The sequence below is a fragment of the Protomyctophum parallelum genome (genome assembly GCF_964188405.1).
Source record: "Protomyctophum parallelum genome assembly, chromosome: 14".
Classification (NCBI taxonomy): Eukaryota; Metazoa; Chordata; class Actinopteri; order Myctophiformes; family Myctophidae; genus Protomyctophum; species Protomyctophum parallelum.
In genome coordinates this window covers 32500464-32523848 of record NC_139709.1, presented here as the reverse complement: position 1 = coordinate 32523848, position 23385 = coordinate 32500464, and the positions used below count along the sequence as shown (strand labels likewise).

General features: G+C 41.9%; 1 protein-coding gene across 2 annotated transcripts in view; it reads left to right on the top strand.

The window, feature by feature from the left end:
* Nucleotides 1–5115: 5115 nt before the first annotated feature.
* pth1r (parathyroid hormone 1 receptor) overlaps nt 5116–23385 on the top strand; it is a 67519-nt gene continuing 49249 nt past the window's right edge. For both annotated transcript variants that reach the window (XM_083781226.1, XM_083781225.1), the window contains exon 1: nt 5116–6333. In XM_083781226.1, the coding sequence (XP_083637352.1) occupies nt 6265–6333 (69 nt within the window). In that variant the 5' untranslated portion in view covers nt 5116–6264. The remainder of the gene's footprint in view (nt 6334–23385) is intronic.

The following is a 23385-nucleotide window of genomic DNA, read 5'->3' as shown; positions in this document are numbered from 1 at the left end:
GGACTGTAAAGTGCCAATCAGACGTAGTGTGTTTGGTAAAACAGTCTTCTCTGTTAGAGCCTCCAATCACTGGAACAGTCCCCCTACAGAATTAAGAGAGACCTCCAACTATCTGACCTTCAAATTCAACCTGAAAAGGTGGCTAAAAACAACTCAAATCTGTAATCATGAGTAACTATCAGCACTATTTAGTATTTATCACCGGTGTCATTTCTCACTTCACTTGCCGTTGTTCTGTTTTTGTATGGACATAGTGTTGGGTGCTTGCCCATATGCACACATGGCATCAACGCATGGTGTTGTGTGCAGGCACACTACACTTGTCTTTCTTTTATCATTCATTTTTTAAGAGCCTGCCCAGGGACTACAGATGAAATTTAGCTTCGGCTAACTCTGGCCCATTTACATTGATGTGAAAACTGACATGTTGATTAATGAGCTTTGTCCCTGTCAAATAAATAAATAAATAAAATAGACAGACAGACCGGTTGTGAGAAATGTCCTTGATGGAAGGCAGTGACGAACCGATGATTTGTAGGTCACCAGCAATCACGCTCACCATGTACACGTACAGTATACATTTTGATTTGGAACAACCCAGACTTTGCAATCTATAAGCAAACCCTCCCTTTTAGTTTTCCCTTAGAGTTTAAACACAGCAGGTTATATTCTACATAGAATAATGAATATAAAACCGACCGTTATGTGTTGTGTTTGTGATGGTGATTCCAATTATTTTTGTGTCTTGGTGAATTGCTGGGGGTTCTATAAATAGTGGTGGAAGAAGAAAGATGTGTTACTTAAGTGAAAGTATCAATACCACAATGTAGAAATACAGTTGCAAGTAAATGTCCAGTATTCAAAATATTACTTGAGCATACAACGCAGTGACGTGCAGAGAGTGTTAGAGCGGCAGGGGCTGAAATCCCGTAAGAGGGCATTTTGGACAAAATAGCAGATCTACAAGCTCACAATGCTGTGCGGCGACGCGCTAAGAGCTTGTAGATCAGCTATTTTCGTGAAGCAACCCAGCACTCTTTAGCTAGTGGAGATGCGGTGTGTACGACATGGATTTCGAAACAAATTTGTTCAACGCGAAATGCTGCGTTGAAGTTCAGGAGACTGAATGCTGCCTTCCGGCATGGCATGGAAAGGAGGGGCATGTGCATTTCTTTAACCATAGTAAATGCTGCATTCAGGGTCTGGAAAGGGCAGTTGTTTTACAGACGGGTAAAAGGGCAGGGGCTGAAGCCCCCTTTGATGTCTATGTGTGCATGTCCATGATACTACGAAGTTGTTGGCATCAAGTCAAAGTAAAATAGCCGATCTACAAGCTTGTTGTATAGAATATGGGTTTTGTATAAATAATACATATACATTATACACAAATAAAAAACCCTTCAAAGTAACGTAATGCTTTCAAATATTTGGAGTGGAGCAAAACGTACAATATTTGCCCATGACATGAATATGAAAAATAGAGATACTCTAGTAAAGTTAAAGTAGACTACCTCAAAGTTATAAACGAGTACAGTACTAGAATAAAAAAATAACTTATTTTCTACCACTGTCTATAAATAGTGCTTATTATTATGGAGAGCGCAAGACCAACGTAGGACATGCACTGCCTTCTTAAAGTACAACTTTAACCACTTTAAACCCTCTATTCTCAGACTTGTATACGACTAGAGGTCTAGTCTAGAAACTGACTTGAGTTACAACTTACAACTATACTTGGGCAGTTTTTCTTTATTCTGTCGTTATACCAAATCTCTTCACCAACAATATTGACGATCTGAAAGCTCAAAACGTGTTGCAAGTAGATCTGTTCCCCTCAGAATTGGCATGATGGGGTTCCATCGGATAATGGCTGAAAACCATACGGTAAATACTAGAAGAGTTCTCCTGGAGGCATGTGTCCTTTCAACCATACCTGGACGCAATCTGCTTGGTGACAGTATGAGTATGAGTATGGAGGTTATTGTGCATGACCTTATAGAGCGTATTTATATAAAGACCTTATAAGCGTCGTACGAAGCCAACTCTTGTCGTGACAAATCATGACAACAATATTTTGGACCAAACGAATAAATACAAAGAAGAAAGAAGAAGTTTAAACCTGCCGTTTTCTTCTTCTTTCTAATTATTTGTTCAGCCCGAAAGATTGTGTTTGTTGTCATGATTTGTCACGACAAGAGTTGGCTTTGTCCGCGGCGTAAACGTCTTTAAATAAATACTTTCTGAAAAGTCTATGAGGAAAATGAACAGGGATTTATTTTCCGGGTCTCTCGAGGGGGCGGGACTGCGACGCTCTATAGGGCAAGTAAATAAAGTTGTATTGTTGTCTATTGGTTTTATTATCTCTGCCAGGCCAAAGACTAGGGGGGGGGGGGGGGGGGGGTGTGTGTGTGTGTGTGTGTGTGTGTGTGTGTGTGTGGCCATCTAGTAGGCTACTTGACCAATCAGTGCCAAATGTATTGGGCACACTGCCAATAGGCCAAGGTTGAGGAAGTCAATCTTTGCATATTTCTCAAGGCGGCCTCATGGTGGTGTTATACCAGCCCACTTAACTTAACTCAAAATGTCTCTTTCTACCTGTCTTCTTCTCCTTCAAAACTAATTTTGTCCAAAATATACAAATCGATACACATGATTTCCAGACAGATTTGTTTCAGAGCGTACCTATTTACACGCACCTCGACAGTGGATGCAAGGCAATCATGGAAGGAGGTAGCATAGGGCCTGCACGGGTGCAGTACTTTAGTTAGACTAGTCATTGGTCCGAAAAACGACAACCCACCTCGAACCCTAACCATAACCATAACAGCAAGCACGGGAGCAGGGACTAGTCCGAGGTGCAGACGCATGTCGAAATGATGCTCCGTCGGATTATAGTATGCCGCCCGACCCGCACGCCATTCTTTAGGCAAAGGAATGACTTCATGGAAGACAACGTTTCAATCTCACAGGATCTTCATCAGATACTGATTTGTACCGTAGTAAAAGTCTGTTTTGAAGGAGAAGAAGACATGATGGAACATCTAGTTTGGTGGAAAGAGACATTTTTGAGTGGATGACCAAAGTTAAGTGGGCTGGTAATAACTGCCCATTGGCAGCATGTATCCAAGACATTTGGCACTGATTAGTAGGTTTACTAGTAAAGTAAGTTGGTTTTGGGGGGTTGTTGTTGGTATCAGCCAGAGCATGAATGGGAGGCCGAGTCTATCTCCATCTCTCAATATGCTAGACCCCTGGGGAGATGGATTGCTGAGGTGGAGCACAACACTATCAGCTCCCATTTACTGCCACGACTTGCCGCAAGACTCATACGTTTGTGGAGCTTGGGACCGAAAACCATGAACTAGGCAAGCTGCTCTACCGACTGAGCTACCCAGACAATTAATAATAATTGGGCTTCCAAGGTTCCATAATCAATGATGATCAGTGCAGTCCAATCTTCTCCAAATTAGGCACACAGTCGTGACAATGAGTGCACAGCACCTGACACAGAAAGCAGGAGATACTGCAAGTGGGCCCCCAAATATTTGGCAAAACACACACACACACACACACAGTCACACACACGCACACATACGAAAAAACACATGAACATAATGATGTTTAAAATATAGAGAACTATTCTATCATTAGGAACGACGGAAACGCATGGGCATGGTGGAGGTGTGTGCATGTATATTCACAAAGACTGAATACGTTACTCGTACTGACTTGCAGCATGATGAAATGGAAAATTGTGTGGGTTGAATACATTTTCAAAAAGGCTAAATCAGTATTGATTGGCACGGTCTATAGACCGCCTGACCAACATGGGTTCTATGATACACTTGAGGGGTGCTTAGCTGGGGAGGAATGTGTTGAGAAAATCCTAATTGACAATATGAATACAGAAGGAAGCACCCGTGTTTAAGTCATTCAGTAGGTTCTGTGATCTACATAGTAGTAGTACACTAGTCTGTACAGGATCTCCTCACTGGTCAACAAAAACACCTTTGACTATGCACGCACCTCTTTGCTACCACAGCACCTCAAAGGCCCTTAAAACAAGGCTCCAGACAACAAACTGGTCAGGCTACTACTTGGCCTCACTCCCCGAACCCACCTCACCCCTGCCCACTTTGACAGGCTGGAATGGCTTAGGGTTGACGACAGAGTAGTACAGCATCTTGCAATGGGTCTGGTCCACAAGATTCGATACACCACCAAGATAAACCATCTACCTGTCTAAATACTTCCTTAATGTCAACGAAGTCCACACCCACAACACCAGAGGGAGTTCAAACGATGTGCAACCCAGATTCGGCACAAACGAGGGACAAAATTATTTTTGCTCCTATGCCACCAAAATGTGGTACGCCCTATCAACTGTGAATCCCTTGACTCCTTCGAAAGCGCTCTCAAAGGGCACCTACGGACGGCTGCAATTCAAAACTGGCCTCCGTAAAATCTGAATCCCCCACCCACCCCCTTTCCCCCTCACTCAATGTATGTTTTATTTTCCCCATTTACCTCCTTTATGATGATTTCCTGTTCTTTGGCTATAGAAGTGTATATTTGTAGTCTCTAAATTTTATGAATGAATTGAACAATTAAGGTAAACAAGTCTAGTGCCTTATTGGTCGTCCACTCACTGTTGACAGTTTTTGCTTTGAGTTGTGCTTAAAATGTACTGTAATTCTGCAAACTGTTATTAAATACTTGAATCAATAAAATAAATCAAAGGGGCTCACAGTAAATTATGTTTTGCTAAAATCGGCTTCTACCGTAGTTCAAATAACCAAAGTTGTCGAAATATATAGTGGACATATTAAATCCCCATTATTGCCATGTGGTAATCCAATATATATCACCAAATATAAATTTGGGAGATTGCAGAAATAGTTTGTCCCCGGCCCCGAGGTCTGTTGAATGTAGAGTTTGTTTGGTGAGGGGTGAGAAAATATGTCATTTCAGAGGCGAGCCGTGGTTTAATGTAACGTAGGAGAGTCCGGACCAATGAAAGTCTTTGACGCTCCACCCTACCTGCCTCTCTCTCCACCCCCCTTCCTAATCCTATACACATACTCACAACTGAGCATGATCCTCTACCATCCGCATCTGGAGCCGCTGCTTTCTACACACGAGAACCTTCAAACTTTTTCTTTTTTACATTTTACTCTGAATAAGAGCTGCGCTGAAACACACGTTTGTGACTATCATAGCCTATAGCAATTCAATCAGGGTGTAGGCTATTTGGTTTCACTAAATAGTAAGTAGTGATTATTTAAAGCCAAGTTGGCGCTTTTCTCTCAACTGTCTAGCTTCGTCTACATCTCCATGCGTAAACAGAGTAGGATTTTATAGGGGTTTCATTCAGTTATTATTTCACTGCAGTCAGACCTCTTGCTACGCTTTAGCGCGAGTTCTGGATTTCCTAAAACGATTATCGACTAACGTGTGAGTGTATGAAAAGTTGTTGTGAAATCTGCGATGCATTGATCCATTGATCCACGCGTCGCAAAGTCGGCAAAAAGTGTGAGGTTGTAATTTCAGGCTATAGTTAATTGTTTAAAATATATATTAATTGTTAAAATTATTAATGTTGGTCTCTCTTTGACCAATTTACCTATAGTCCTTTCTGAGAACCTCGCGTATAGACATCAGCGCTGATGGTGACATGAAACAGATGGACTCAAAATGTGGATTTAAATAGCGAATCCTGTGATGGAGTGATAGCCTGCGTTTTCTTGTTTAGTCCAGCACCGACTTAACATTTGGACACAAAACCGCCCGACTTTGGAAGGGCAGATCGGAATAAAGGCATAAGGCGCAGAGCTCCATACTGAAGTGTTTAAGTTAGTCTGAGGGGAAATTTAAAAGACCTAAAAATACAGCGTTGGTTTCTTCCCTACAAAGAATCATTTGAACTTCCCACCGCAGAGCGAGAGCGACATAAATAGTTCTGACATGTGGATGTAATTTCAGAAGAAGAGAAAAAAAAAAGAGAGAGACAGATGCAGAGAAATAAAGTGAGCTGACCGAGTCTGCATGAGCATATATATATATAGTGAGTGGGCTAAGATTAGAGGAAAACAAATTGTGGGCAAAGACAGATTATAGAGTTGTGATTTTACAAGGCACTATGAGCATCCAGAGAACAGATGGAGTAAAAGACGAGTCGCGCCGCTTTGAAGATAGTTAAATTAGAATAAACAATTTCATCAAGTCGGTCTTGGAGGTCCTGGCAGAGCTGTCCTCGGGTCAGGGATGGGATCCACTCTCGTGCAACACTATTTGGACTTTCTTCTCATCTCTCTGCTGAGCAGCCAATGCATGGTGAGTCTTTTAAGAAACAACAAACACACCACTATCCTATTTTGTGTACATATAGTGACAAAATGTCAACACTGTTATGTGCCGTGCGTTATGCGTAATATGCAAAAATATTGTTAGGAATTTGCGAGTTGAATTCGTGCTACTGTATGTCAGTCAGCGCATGCTCCCATTAGAACGCAATCTCCCTAGAAAGCAGACCGAAGAGTAATTATTGTGTTGATAGCTCTTGACATTTCCTTTAAGCTGCACATCCAGAACCTGCAGGAAGGTTCCCCAACATATTTGCGCTTGTGGTCTTTTTTTTTTTTTGGCAAGGTTTACCCAAATGACTAAACATATCAAGCTTTGTTGCATACTTGCAGAGGACTATAGCAATATTCTTATTTAGGTGCTCCCAAATGTAACACATATGTTTCCCCTTATAAAGTATATTGGCCTTGGTGGTGGCCAGGGCCTAGTGCAGTATGCAATGTAGCCTACTATTTTATTGTGGTGTAGCTTTGTTGTCAGCAATGTTAAATTCATTGCACAAACTCTGCAGGCAAGGCTATACAGGTATAGAGCTATAGATGATGTAAAACCATTGTCTTCAACTCTTCATTCATCTCTTTCAGCACTTTCCCAGCAATAATTCCAAGTTGTATCTCTCTGAGTCATAGCTTTTTTTCTTTTGCCACATTGTGATGTATGATTGCTCCGTCAAATATATCACTGTGTATATAGCAACCCAGAATGCCTCCTCTACGCGCTCTGTGCAGGCAGGCAGAGCAGTGCACCAAGTTGGTTGTGTGTGTGTTTTGGCTGGAGCTGTTGTGCATTCAACAGGCAGTTCGCCCGGCCTCTGAGGTCTAACAGTGATGTGGTCCGTCACTGTGCCGCACTGGACCTCTGGGCTCATTGGTTTAGAGATGGCAGAGGAAAACAATTATAACATAGCTGTATATTTATAGCTGGTTCAACATTCAGTCGTTAAAAAGGGCTGTCTGTGAACACTGTTTACCCATTTTCAGTTTGATGTTTGGTTCTAGTGTTCTTCTCCGCAAAAATGTGAACAGTTTTTTTCCATAGTGTGACCAAAAGCGACATAGATTGCTGTGGGTGCCAAACCTAAGAGTGGAACATCTGCATTCCTTTTCTGTGCATATGAGAGAGGCGGACACAACTGCAGTTTTAATATTTTATTAGAGACGTGTGTAAATCGCTTCTATTGACTGTCCTATTACATATGGTAAAATGGCAAATGGCTAAACATTATAATAATCTTTATTTGTATACCACCTTTGTTATCAAAGTTACAGCAAAGTTATTGTACAGTGCAATAAAACATACTGTATAAAAATAAGTAAAATAGAATAAATACCATGCAGTTATACAGTACTGTACCAACGAATCAGCCCTTTCGCGTGCGTGTGGCATAGCTTAGGAGGCAGGCAATCATACTACACTCCCATTGGCTTAGGCAGCGTGTGTGGCAGCCAATCGGGACTAGGCATTCAGTATGACTAGGGTGTCGATCTTGTCGTGAAAAAAAAGCATAAAAAAGAATGATTGGAAATGTACATATAGAATTGGACATAGGCATATTGGCGAACATCCTAAAATGATTAATCCAAAATGTTAACCCCTTCAGGATGGGAACCCCTTTTGGTGTTTTAAGCATTATGTTATACTTTAGCTGTTGAAAAATAGCAGATCTACAAGCTCATATCGTGGCACTCCGTGCCGTGATACAAGCTTGTAGATTTTTGAAAAATCGTGAAAATGTGGCACAAATCTTTAATATATATTCTTTCAGAGCGAACGTTTTTAACTCGTGTCTTTGCTTCTGGGGGGATCCCTGGAACAAAATATTTTCAGATGGGGGTCTGTGGCCAAATACAGATAATTATGGAGGTCCATGACATGAAAAAGGTTGAGCACCAGTAGCCTCGGAAACCCAGACGTTTTTATTTCCAGGGAGGAAAAAAAAGTCTGGGTCCGAGTCCACTTCAATTCGGCATAGAGTAGCGCAAACGTCGATCACTCTCTGCTGATTTCTGATCGCCTGCACCTTTGTTAAATTGACACACACACGCACACATGTACACGCACACACTCCTCTCTCTCTCTGTCGCTCTAATTAATCAGTTTCATGTCGCGCAGCTGTGTCTAGATTCTCCTGCCGGGAGCTGCCTATGCCATAGAAAGCATAGGTGGACCCCAGGCTAGAGCACCAGTGACTTAGATACATCGTTTTTTTTTTCAGAAAACTGTTAGGATTTAGAAGATTTTTTTAAAGAATCGGCCTCCAGTCTAAATGGGTTGGAGCAAAGGCAACTGCCAACTGATGCTGCGTCTCCTCCTCATGGTGCGAGACCTTTCTCCAGGATGAAGTGAGGTCGTACAGTAGCAGACAATGATTCATTGGACTGGGTGAGCAAGACCTCGCTAAACTCAGAGACAAAGAGAACACTTCCTCCTTCCGAGGAGTCTTTGTCCGTTATGGCGGCCTTCCTCACTTATCCAGTTATAGCTTTTATTAACCCATTTAGACCTGAGAACGATTCTACAAATGCCTTCTAAATCGTGACAGTTTTCTGAAAAACCCATGTTTCTGTCAGTGGTACTCAAACATATTCATGTCAAGAACCCCCAAATACATATGTAATTGGCCGCCGACCCGAACTGAAACTATGTTGTTCCAGGGACCCCCCCCCCAGAAGCAAAGATTTGAGTTAAACGTACGTACTGAAAGTATATATATTCAAAGATTTGCACCACATTTTCACGATTTTTCAAAAATAACAGACCTACAAGCTCATTAGAGCTTGTAGGTCTGTTATTTTTGAAAAACCGTGAAAATGAGCTTGTAGATCTGCTATTTTTCAATAGCTAAAATATATATAAGTGCTTAAATCACCAACAGGAGTTCCGCTCAGAATGTGTTAAGAGGAAGCACCACTTTCTGGAACCTCACTGAGTGTGCATATATAGGCCTAATTTGTTCCCCATGACTGCCTGATGACTTACACGTGTGTGCATCTTTACTGGGGAGGGGGACTATACTATCTGTAAAGAAAGGCCTTCAACACAGTCACTCGCTATAGTTCTGCACAAAGTATAAATTGGACCGTTGCCATGTTATAGTTGGTGGTGTTTATTATTCCTTTTGCAAAGAGGAATAATAATATTTAAACTAATGCTGTAGTGTAGATTCATGGCATCCGTAGTTCCGTACCTAGAATACCCGGATTTTGGGGACCGAATTTGTATTTTGTACACGGTGTAGAGACTTAAGAGCAAAACTGAAATGGGAATATCATTTATTTATTTAGTTTTTACCAATAGCCTGGCTGCTGAGGCCCGGCAGAAATAAGTGAATTATATCGGCCTACATAATAATTCTGTAGCAGCAATAGTTGTAATTATTAGCAACAACAACAACATGTGTGATCTGTTTGTATTGTGTATTATGTGTTTTGTATCCGGATGACTGCTTGGCACAAAACAAATATCCACAAGACAAAGTCAGTCTGTCTGTCTGTCTGTCTGTCATAATACTAACTAGAAAAGTTGCAATTTTTGAAAAATTGCAAAGTGTGGTTGCCGCAGTCGCTTACATAGGCCCCTCCCCTAATTTGAAAACTTCTATAACGCTTGAATAGTTTGGTCTTCTGCCCCTTCAATGGAACCAATTTGCTGCTACAAACGTTATGCAAAGCCCGGCCAATCACAGCGGAAGTTAGATTACCCCGGAATAGCCAATTAGCTACTACAAACGTTATGCAAAGCTTGGCCAATCAGAAGTTAGATTCAATTATTCGATTACTCTATTCGATTACTCCGGAGGAAAATGAAAGTGTCACAATAACAATAGTCTAACCAGACTAATAATAATAACTATAAAAAGTGCCCCTCTGGGCACAGGTCTCCACCAGGCCAGGTCAGGTTGTGGCCTCCTGGTGGCGCTATAATAGTGAAAAGGGTGCCATTTGTTCTTACACCATTGATGGCAATTGGATGATTTGAGGCATTTTGTTCCAAAAATGTGTTTTGCAAAAATCCACCTGTTGGTGGCGCTATAACAGGCCAATGTGAAAAGGGTGGGATATTTTCCTCAGCCTAGTAGGAAAGTCTGTGAAAGATTTCACGTAAATTGCACGCTGCGTTCACGATTTGAGGCTTTTTGTTTCAAAAGGGCCAATGTTAGCCAATTCTCCATATTCAGACCGCAGCCATCTTGACAGCAAGGTGATACCTACGTAGGTGACACTTCCCATAGAGAGCCCATTCATCCAAACAGAAAAGTCCTCTCTAATTATATTAAACAACGTCAAAATCACCAACATGGCTGCGATCTGAACATGGAGAATTAGGATGGAATATGAAATATGGGACAGATCCATCTGGAACACATGACTATAGAGATAGTGTGTAACGATTTGCGGAATTTTTGTACAGAATCTGGAGGAGTAATATATATATATTGTTTTTCAAAAGTCGGCCTCCTGGTGGCGCTATAACAGGCCGTTCTGGAGATCTTGAGGCAGAGGTTCATGTTGGCATCCAGGCAGTGTGGTGTTGGAGATTAGCTGTTCACGGAAGGACGGACGGACAGACACACAGACACACGGACGGACGGACGGAGTGCAAAACATACTCTCCCCCCATGCCTTCGGCCTGGTGGAGACAATAATACAAATAATACATATAGTAATAATTTGCAGCAGAGCAGTATAATACATTGAGTTTCTTTGATACTGTGTACCCAAATGTGTACCCAACTTTGTCTGGTGTGTCTGTCTGTGTGTGCGCGGCGTGCACACATGCACAGTAGCCTGTGTGTGTGTGTGTGCATAGCCAGACAATCAGCGATCTCCACCTACTGATATGCCTGGGGAAATGTAAAATCAATATATGAAACAGCGAGCGGAGAAAACGGCCGCTGCCAAACCTACGCCCATTGTTTTGAAAACAAATCATATCACTCCACAGTATGAACAAGTAAGACGCGCAAACGCGTGAAGCGAACGCAGCTTGTGTGTGTGTGGTTGTGTGTGCGTGTGTGTGTGTGTGTGTGTGTGTGCGCGTGTGCGTGTGTGTGTGTGTGTGTGCTACAGCTGCGCCCTGTGTGTGTGTGTGCTACAGCTGCGCCCTCTGGTGGCGGGCGGGTGGTGTAACAGTGGGACAGACACACACACAGACACACAGACACACACACAGACATTCAGCCCTTGCTGTCATAGTAAGTGGCTCACTGCGTTCGCAATGACCGCCCTAATTGCAGTTGGTTGCATTGGTTCTGCAATAAAGTTATTATTTATTTTTTTATCTCCAAATGACTTTCACCCAGTTACTCCCAAGTCCCTACATTGAATTTAGATGTCACGCCAGACATTATCGGTAGTCGAGATCTCTGATCATCTGGCTACACAAGATTAGCGTGCGGTGTGCACGTGCGTTTGTGTGACAGAGTGAAAGATTGAAATCAATGTATTAAACAAACTCGTTTTTTTTAAGAATAATTCAGCTAAAGCTGCTATTTTGGAGTTTAGAGCCAACCTACATGCAGAAGCAGAACACATACACAGTCAGGAGATGAGGTGAGGTCGATTCTACAAATGACTTCTAAATTCTGACAGTTTTCTGAAAAACCCTATGTTTCTATGTCAGTGGTTCTCAAACTATTTAATGTCAAGGACCCCCAAAAATATATGAAATTGGCCGCCGACCCCCATCTGAAAATATGTTGTTTCAGGGAGCCTCCCCCCGAAGAAAAGATTTGAGCTAAAAAACGTTGGCTCTGAAAGAATATATATAAAGATTTGCGCCACATTTTCACTATTAAAAAAAAAATAGCAGACATACAAGCTCGTAGCGCAGCACTCGGTGCCACGCTATGAGCTTGTAGATCTGCTATTTTTTAATAGCATGGGCAGGCTGTAATGGCAGTCAAGTGAACGGGCAGACGAGAAATGACCCTGAGCACAAGGAAAGAGATCAGAATGAACCAATCACAAATCTCTGGAGGTCTGAAGAAGCAGGTCTCTATCACTATAGGTCTGACAAAGTGGGTGAAGAGATGGGGTTTATTAAAGGTGATGAGCTGATGGATGGCAGGTACCCGTATTGAGGTTGGTGATTAGCTCAAATGGTGAATGAGGAGGGCAGGCAACACAGACAGGACCCAGGAACATATGCACGTATGCACACGCACACACACACAAAGCGACCAACAGAAGGAGAGGGAAATATTCACATTTGTTGACAACTGTACATGTAAGGGAAGATGCTGTGTGATACCTGCAAATGGGTGAAAAAGTGGGTGAAGGTTTTAGTCATATACAAGCTTCCCATCGTTTGCAGTTTTCAAGAAAGGAGAATAGAGATAGAAAGAAAACATGTCAGCTATGTGAAATATTTTAAATAGTAGTAGTGTGCATAATATGTGCATAAGTTGAATGATGGTTCAAATTAATGGCATGTCAAAATGATAGCTGAGCTGACATGAAAGTACACTGACATGTATAAAATACAGTTTTCAACAGGGGCTTTCAACCCATTTCACATCAAGGCCCATTATTTATTCGCCATTTGAGTCAAGGACCACCATTTGATGAGATTTAGCGCCCAGACCAAAGGCTAAGAATATTTTGTTGTCGTTGGATATGATTTTGTCCACAATTCCATGCTGTATTGATGTTGGTACAATTAGTAGAGACAACAGGCGTTGATGAAAATAATTATCCCACATTCTCTAATTGTGTGGACTGTAGACTGGTAAATTAAGCAATGCAGATGTTTAACAATTGAGAGCTTAAAATTACACCAAATGAATGGTCTGTACGAGTCCCATTTGGTTTCATTTTACACTATCAAGAGTTGAAGATCTAATAAGGGTCCATTTGGTTACCAATAACTCTATCATTTAGCTGGGGAAAATCTGGAACCCTCTCAAGGACCTCTAATGGTCCCCGGACCACTGGTTGAGAACCACTGTTTTAGAACAACACATTTTGGAGCAAAATGTGATTTACAGATGAGACATTACTACCACCGGAATTGGACTGAAAGCATTTAATATCGAGTCAACACTTGACAATCACATTTTTGTGAGACTGGCTCGACCAGATTTTTCCACAACCAGGCCCTGGATCATTTCAACTGATGTCGATTCGATACTAAAGGTGCTTCAACTTGCACGGAAGGAAGTATTTCATCCCTTATTTACTTGTGCAGTCCAAACATTTACGATCTGTTACAATCTGGTTCTCCTCTCTCTCATCGGGTTTCATTGGTGTTCTGGGAGAGCTCAAACACCTCGGCACCCCCAGCTTTTTGTCTCAAGCAGTCAGTCGGTTTGCCTTTGCTTACACTGATTGTTAGAGCTACAACCGGAGACTTATTTTAATGGGGGAAAAAAAGAGAATTGCACACAGACTGATTGACATTGTCAATATAAAGTAATCTGAAGTGCACCAGATTAGACACTATATGAACCCCCCCAATCTTTACCCCCAATCTTTGTCTCTGTTGTTTAGACATTGTTGCAATTAATAGAAATAAAAATCACGGGTTGTATTTTTTTAAGGAATATTTTAACGGCTGTTTAAGGTTTTAGAAAGAGATTTAAGCTTGTACTCCTTACCAACAACATCTGATCTTCAAGCTAGTACCAATGCGCCACATTGCAACGATCTTGTGACGAGCGACACCGCCGTACTCTCTGCTATTGAGTTTAAATTAGACTTTAACTTTACTTCCACTACACAGACAAGTTCTCCATTAATTTCAACGTAGGTCAGACAAGTCACAGATATAAGATATTCTGTCACATTCTGTTTTATGAGTGTAAAAATGTGCACTTAATAGGTATTTTTGGTCCAAATATTGATGAATATAAGCCTGCGTTCAGACCTGAATGCATATATTGGCCTCCGTTCATCCCGTTTGTACCGCACCAGGTCGCGCCGTGCCCGTTCGCGCAATTCTCATCTTTGCATTGACTTTGTATGTAATCACACCGCTCTAACCATCCAAGTCTGCACCTTTAGTGCATATATTTCACTCTCATTGCATGGCAAAACAGGACTCACTATCAGACTTTTAAGCACATGAATGAATAAGATTCTATGTTACTTTTCTTTAATTGGATATGTCCAGTGTCTGTGTAACGTGAGTAACGAATCGATGGCAGGCGGGAGGGGAATAAGGAACAGGAACAAATATATATCTGCTTTCTTTGTGTTCTGTGCTAATATAAGTCAATATTTCAATATGAGTTCTGTTCACACTCCATTGAGATTGAACGGAGGGAACAAGAAAGAAACTAGACTTCCTCTTTGCTCATGGAGCAAAGGAGCAAACTATAGAATAGGTGACTGCAAATATTTGGACTTTTTAACTCACTCTACGGCTACCCCAGACTTCAACCAAAAGTTCAACATCACTCGCTGTAAGTATCGTCTAGGCGTTACTGACGTGGAATTCAGTTCCCGTATAGATTTCTAACCTTCTAAGATCGTGAGAAGGTCACCCGCTGCCGTCACTGGACGGTCACCACATGTTTGCCTGAATTTTCCCCCCGGATTAACTGGAGTCTCCCCTCGCAGAGTCAACCTTTAGGGGTAAACACGGCCCACTGTACACAACGTATCATTATACCCCCTTGATATGCTAGAGCACTGCTTGTGCTGCACAGTGGTGGAGAACGGTTACACCGTTAAGTTAACCACTTAAACCTTATATACTTCATTGACCGGGGTCTGTACTAGGGGGATGGAGCTCGTTCATTTGTTATTGATAACGAGCACCTTATCGATCAGGCTTATCGAGCCGGGGTTCTTATCGAGCCCACTATCGAGCATTTTCTATTATTTTGTGGAAAGACGTATCTTTTACAAGGGCCTTCAAATACAGTACCTTTCTAACAGACGGAAGACAATTGACCTTTTTACTAAGAAAAAAATATTAAAGAAACCGTTAACTGGTAATATGTGTGCTGTCACTTTAAAAGTGTAATTTTGTTTACCTGGACAGCGCCGGTTGGCCCCCTCGTTTTTCCCCCCATACACCAAATTCCGTAAATAGCCGATCTACAAGTTCAAAGCACGCTGCGGATCAGCAAATTTAGCTGAATGTTTTCCCTGAATGGCCGCCTATTATGTCATGCCCAGAAAAGGGCTCATGTGGCTAACTCCAGAATCCTTTCTGGATTTTTCAAATTCCCTGTTAGAAATATAATCGCCTTAATCACACGGTCACCTTTTTCATAATGACTGACACATTGCTCAGTTTGGAGAGGGCCCATGAGTCAGTCTCATAATGTGTGTTAATAGGGGAGTCTTCAGTTTCATTGGCATGGTAAGGTTATACCATGGCTGTGTTTGACTCAGGAAAGGGCTTGTTTTCTTGACTTCCCGTGACCTCCTCTTTTTTTCAGCTTTTCCACTTGAAGAATGCAGGAGTGTGAGTAACTCAATGCCACTTTTACACCTCGCCGAAAAAGTTACACCACTAACACAGATATTTTAATGAAGTGTCTCTGCTGCAAGACCTTCCATATACACACACACACACACACACACACACACACACACAGCTTTTCTGGAAAAGACAGGCCTGCCTTTTAGAGTCTTGTGTGAAAAATGTACGCTCCTTCCATTTTTGCATAATTGTTCATGTTTCATTTTTTTTATTTGAATTTCAATTCTGTAGCGATTCTATGTCAACTGATTTGATGGTCTTCGACTCGCAATTTCCTGCCTCTGACTTAAGCTCTAAATCTTCTGATTTGCATTCACCAATAATTATACTTCTCAACATGGGTTATCTTAAGGACATAGAGCAGACACAGTATGAATATGCTTAGTGGAGCAGGGTCTCCCAGGGCTCTGAACTTGTTTTTCCCCTCTACACCAGATCTTTGGTGAAAATAACACATGTTGCATTGGGAGCTGTTGTAGATTGGCTATTTTTGTAAAGGTTCGCCCCAGCCAGAATACTGACACTATACACTAGGGTACATATGGTTAAGAAAGGGCACATTCTTAAATGACACCTATAATACTGTTTTAAGGTGCAGGAATGTGAGAAAATGGGCGATCTCATTGTTCTGATCTTTTCTACAGACCTATAAATCTTGACCCTGGTTCCTTTCATTTTGATCTCGGTGAACATATGAAAAGAAGAATGTTGCTGCAAGTGGGAAGTTGTCAAGTCTCAGCTGAATGCCAAGAGACGGACGTCTAAGAGACATGTGGCGATGGTATCAATTATACTGTGAAGTAGTCGTGTGTCAAATATTACAATCGATGTATGTCAACTGTTGGTAGGATTTGAAGGCTTTATATATTTCCCCTGTGTTCTCAATGTCCAGATGAAGAAATGCCAGCACTCATTATGTCCTTTTACAAGGTTTTATTTACCTCTGAGACTGAAAACGTATGCGTTTCGGCCTGTTTGGCCTTCCTCACGCCGAGGAAGGCCAAACAGGCCGAAACGCGCACGTTTTCAGTATAATGCGTGCTGGCATTTCTTCATCTCAACTTATATCTTCGAGCCTTGCACCTATAAGGATTTTGTTTGAACCTGGAGTGCTGCGGGTTGTCTGCTACGGCAGTATACTTCTTTCTCAATGTCCAGCACCTACACTGTTGTCTTTGTTAATAAGCTCAGTACAGTGTACTAAGGCCTTTTCAAACAGACAGACAATTTTGTACTACAGACGAAAAACTGTTTTAAAGTCCACAATAATTATCCATAATGTATAAATGATGGATAAGGGGTCAGGACAACGAGGCCTTTTCGTGGAGAGGGGTCAGAATAAAATTTGGGCTTAAACAGTTTTTCGTCTGTAGTACTCAATTAATCTTAAACACTATTATAAAACGATGGCAATATATGACAATCAGTCCAGTCAAAGACACACAGGACTGACTGCAACAACACTGTGTTGAAGTCTTGACCTATAGGGTCTTCTTTACTCTAGTTACCTGCCTGTATGAATATTGTGGCTCAGAATTCCATGTGGGCAGCATTCTTGAAATCCCAGAGTACCTCAATTGCGTTGACTTGTGAAAATTCTCAGCCATGTATAGCTGCCTTGCCCATTGACGGAGGATTCGGACAGAGCCCTCCCCCCACCCCCCCGCTGTTGCGCGCAGGATTGCATTTCAAAACTACAGGAGCTCCCTATAGACCCATAATGCTGCCTAATCCCTAATGCAAGTATACAAGGCAGCACAAAGTTAATTTCCTAAATTATTACGGCTGAATCGGTGGCCTTTTTGGCACATCTGGTGCATTTTGTTTACGTGATTTGGGCATTTTGTTTACTCCAGATTTTTTGGGCAGGGCCTAGTGCCTGGCACATGGCTTCTGGCTGCTGCGAGGAGGCAGGATTTCTTAAAAGGACCTTTATTAGTTTCATTGCAAACCTCTGGGGCTTATGGGTTTGTAAGTATGCAGTTCACAGCTCAAGGTTTTTCCAGTAAAGAGTAAGAAATCCTCATTGCAGCAAAGGGCAATTCTTTTGACAATTCATGTCCAAGATAAGAGTGAGTAGAGAGACTCACCTGGACCGCTGCATCGGCTCAGTGATGATACAATGACGGCTGAAAATCGGCAAACAACAGATTTCTGACCTGGACTTGGAACTGACTAAATTTGGTACAAATTGCGTTTGAAGATTTTCTCAACAGTTAATAAACATTTTGCACTATGAGCTTGTAGATCTGCTATTTTTCAATAGCTAAAGTATAACATAATGCTTAAAACACGGGGGTTCCCGCCCTGAATGGGTTAAGTACTTGTATTCATTGTGTAAAGTAAGTAAGTAGCCTTGCTGAGCCATGAGAGGCCCATGGGGCAGGAGCCTATCTCCTGTTTCTGTAGCGTGAGGCAGCTTGATGTACAAGTGCACCCCCTGGACATGACGCGAGTATGTCGCAGGGACTTACCCCCAATCCAACCCTTGATGCTGAGTGTCAAGCAGGGAGGCACTGGGTCCCGTTTTTAGAGTCTTTGGTATGACCCGGCCAGGTATTGAACCCCGACATCCCAGTCTCAGGGCGGACGCTCTAACCACAAGGCCACTGAGCTGGTGGATTTATTGTGTGCCGTCCATCAATGTGGTCGTCTGCTCGGCTGCGTCAAATACCTTAATCAATGTTGTCAAACAGTTACGGGTTACTTTACTCTTCTGCCTGCCTGGCATTGTGCCAGCCACAGACACAGGAAATGAGATTACAGTACTTGCATCATCTACTGGCTGTTGTGAAATAAACAAAGCACTCATACTCACGCAGGAGTAAACTTTAGGGGCCTTCTTTCTTCCACTAATAACCTCTTTGACGTGGTAAGTGAAATATGACACTGACTGACAATATGACCAAAATGCTGCATGGCCCACAACAACACAGTGTAAAGACGGGCATCCAACATAGCACCTTGTACAGTAACCTATTGAAGTCAGCCACCTTGTACAGTAACCTATTGCAGTCAGTCGGTCAGCACTGTCACGCTGAGCAGTGGCATTGAGCAAACATCAAATGACAGCAATCATCTACCATGCAAGCGATGTTAGCAAAATGTCACTATAATTGCAATCAGGAGTGCAGAGTGCATCGGGCGTTGCTTTAGGACACGGTGCAGTTGTTGGAAGTGCTTCCACAGTGTTGACATGTTTGATATTCTGCTTTCAGCCCATGCACCGGTTTGCATCACATAGCTATTTATTGAGGATAAATAAATCATTAGATGGATGGATCCGGCATTGAATGAACGATATGTTGCCTAGATAGCGGTTCATCAAAAAATATGCCTCGATCGAGTCTGATTCAGAGATATTGGGGATTGACTTGGGACGCCCTTTGAAATATATGTATATGTAAATATATGAAATGGCATCCTATTCACATTGGCCTATTATAGCGTCACCAGGAGGCAACAACCTGACCTGCCCTGCTGGAGACCTAGCTGGGCCCAGAGGGGGACTTTATATAGTTTATTTGGTTACAGTTCCATTATTTGGTTACAGTTTCTGTCGAGCATGTTTTTTAGTGCAAAATGAAAAGGTATGATAATCATATATAGCAGGCAAAGTCTTTTGTCTTAAGTTTTTGATTTAATATTGATAATAGGGGAGCTTATAGGCAGCTCCTGCTGCTTAATTGATTTGACCCAGATTACCGCAAACAGACTGGCATGATGTAATTAGTTTGGTAGCACAGCTGTGTAAAATTCCAATATTATAAACATTTTAAAAGGCTGTCATATACTCTTAATATATTCTTTCAAATGATGTTTGGCCTTATAGATGTAATACATGTGCTCAGTTTTTTAATGAATTCATTTTCAACCATTTGAATAAAGGTTGTACATATCAGTGAATTTAACCGCTGGGCGGTAGGAACTCTGCTTAGATTCATGGTGAACGGCCACCTGCGATCTGCAAGCTCACAACGCGCTGTACGACGGAACACTTGGAGCTTGTATATACACGGAATGACAAACATTTCACAGAAATTGACAGAATATATACCACTTTGAATTAAATCAATCGGTTGTGCATAGGCTGAGCATAGCACGAATGACTACACAGTACATTTATGTTTGGGATGTGGAGGACTTTGGTGTTCCGCTGTTGTGAGGTGGTGAGACCACGTGAGGTGGTGAGACCACGTGAGTGGCGCGCAGAAAATAGGAGATCTGCAAACTCAACATGCTTTGTTTATATATATAAATGAGGCTGACTAGGGGGCGTTTATATGGACGAGGGCGGTTATTTGGACGAGGCGGTTATTGTACGCAAAATGGTGTCAGAACCTGGGCTGTTATTAGGTAGTGGGAGGCTATTTGAGTAAGGGTTGTTATTTGGAAATATACGGTAACTGATAAGTTACAATATTTGTGAAATATTATCTCCAGTGATAGGTATATTGCAATTGCAAATAAGTCAATAATTCACTTACTTTAAATTTTTACATGGGTAGAAGTTTGAGATAAATTGCGAGTCCAAAACATAATACAACGCTCCATTCCATATCTGAGCAACCTACGTTGGCTAGCTACCTATAAAGCCACTGGCCGCTTGGGCTAAGCCTTTTTTATTATTATTAATAAAGAAGATCAACATTGCATGTCAATGTTCAGCTTGTTTGTTGACTTTTCGCTGACGACGAGAAAACCCTCTCAGTTCGTCTGGTAAACATAGATGGCACATAGCTGTGCCATTATGGGGAGACGGAGGACTCAAGAATGCGGCAGCTGTAAACTTTCTCCAGGCCAATAATGGATTTAATTAATAATGCCAAGTGTCTCCATTGTCTCCACTTCATTTATATGCCGATACGGTCGACATGTTTGTCTCACTGTCACTCGCTTTTAGTTTTATACAACCGCAGAGCTGCCGTTGTGCAAAGCCAGAAGTACGACAAAGAACTTTGCGCCATTGAGGGGGCAGAAAACAGTGCTCGGAGTGTGACAAGCTGGAGTTTGAAATACATTGTGTTCAACGCGGGCGCGCAAATAACAGCAATTTTAGGCATGTGTGCAACACGACAACTGTTCTAAAGTATTGTACAATGACAACTACAGTCTCTGTAATGTTAATGTTGCACCGTTACTAAAAAACAATCTAAAATAAAGGGATTTAAGATCGGAACACACATTTATTATTATGCAAATTAACCGTAAAGCCGATAAGAATATTGGGATATTTCTTAACGGTCTGCTAAACGGCTATCCGGTTACCCGTTGACATCCACTAATAGCAATGTCTTATCCATGCACACCGTTGGCTGTTGACATAGACTCTGCTTTTCCTCCATGAGCTCCAGTCATTTTCAGTTAAATAAAACATGGTTTCAAAGGTCTCAGCACTAGCGACCTTGTTGTAAGTGGAAAGTGGAAAGCTCATGCTGACAGGCCGGTTACAGACCTCAACGGCAATATACCATGCACAGTCCAACCCATGTATAGGCCTATGCAAACAATGTTTTACTCTCCGATCAGTATCGTTCATACATAGTAGGTGCTGCTGCCAATTTATTTTCCTCACTGCCTACATCAGTGGTTCACAAACGTTTTCATAAGGGTCAAGGACCCATAATTTAATATGTATTTGGCCTCATAAGGGTCAAGGACCCATCATTTAATATGTATTTGGCCAGGGACACCCATGCACGATTTGTGTTACAAAACGACATTTTTGCCCATCGAGGTTCCACTAACTCCAAGCTCTTGATTCTGCAAATCGGAGAGTAATGTCGGGGGACAAAGAGAGACACCTTGGATAATTCATCACTGCCTGATTATTCTCCAATTTAGACATAATTATTGCGAGTGTACTTAAATTTAGGGGGCCTTGTTGTGTCTGTGTCCTAGTTCCCTGGATGCCGGTGTAAAAGGGGTTGTTTGCTTGCTTGGAGTGGTGGGAACAGTACTCAATTGTTTTACTCAAGTAAAAGTATCAATACTGCAATGTAGAAGTACTCCGTCACAAGTAAAAGTATGGAATTCAAAATGTACTTAAAGCACCAAAAGTAGAAAGTACTCACTATGCAGTATATTTTCAAAATAGCAGATCTGGCTCAAGCTCACAATTGCACCTCATCGCCATGCATTGTGAGCTTGTAGATCGTCTGTTTTCAAATGGCCAAAGTAACTACGTAGTAACTAAACGTTTTCAAATAAATGTAGTGGAGTAAAAGTACAATATTTGTCTCTGAGATGTACTGTAGTGGAGTAGAAATAAAAGTCATGGAAATTGGAAATACTCACGCAATGTACAATTACCTCAAATGTACTACAGTAATGTACATGTAAATGTACTTAGTTAGTCCACCACTGTCGCTTGGAGTGGTACTGGTACAGTTATTTGTACAAACATGTCTCCAGAGCACTGATTGCATTATTGTGCTGTGCTTTGATGTGGACAGTTTTAAGTGGTAAAACGTATTTATTTACTGTACAGCACAAACCATTGCAATTATGGCTCAACTTGCGAAACAGCTTGAAACCTGATATATTGTTTCATTCTGAATTGTGTATTGCATTATGACTGACTATAATATTGTTATGCTCAGTGTTGCCAACTTAGCGGATTTGTCGCCATATTTAGCTCCTTTCCAGACCCCACTAGCGAGTCGCGACTGAATTAGTGAAAAGCTTCTGGAGAGAAATCTAGCTACTTTTTCTGGTGAATTGGGGACAAATCGTGTTGACAGTCGCCAGAGATAAAACCCTCCTTTTTCTTAATTTTCCCTCTCTCAGCCTCAAATCCGCTAAGTTGGCAACACTAAAGTGTTCGGGCCAGCTCGGCGCGTCTGGCTTCCTCGGCTCGGTTATGTGCACAGAGCAAGGAAATGGTGTTCTGGGCTGGCTCCATATTCTCGTTGCTAGGGGGCGCCTAAAAGTCGCTAGGGGCGGCATGCGCTTCGCACGCGCATATCCCACCCCTAGCGACTTCTAGCTACTTTTCGAGGAGCCACTAGCTATTTCCGTTACTGGAGAGTTGGCAACACTGGCAGTGGTTATGCTGTCTTTCCCCCCCAAAATGTATTTTAGCAAGGTCATTAGGAACACTGAGATTGTTATGGTTGGCATGAGCAGGTGCCCACGTGCACAGAAACAAGCACATGCGCACAGCAAAAGAAACAAGCATACGCACACAACCAGTACAAGAACGGAGAAGCTGTCCCTTCCGTCTTTTCTTTGGTTATTCTGGGGGGTCCCCAAATAAAAATAAATAAAAAATAATCTAACGATGTCACTGGTGGACAGGTTTCTGAACCGCCCACAGCCTTCCGATGAGACACAGACTGAGTAGAACAAAATTGTGGTATTTTATCATGAATATTAGTGAGGTTGAAAAGTGGTGCTTTAGTTTAAATTACTCAGCAGGTTCAAAGTGGAAAAGGTTTTCTATGTCAATATTCTAGGACGGCGCATCTCTATTAAACATGACAAGCATGAGTAAGCAGTACTACCTACCTACTCATGCATGTAAACTAAGGCTAGCGGGGAGCTTCTTCTAATGTTTAAAGGGCTGATATATAGTGCTTGATAGAA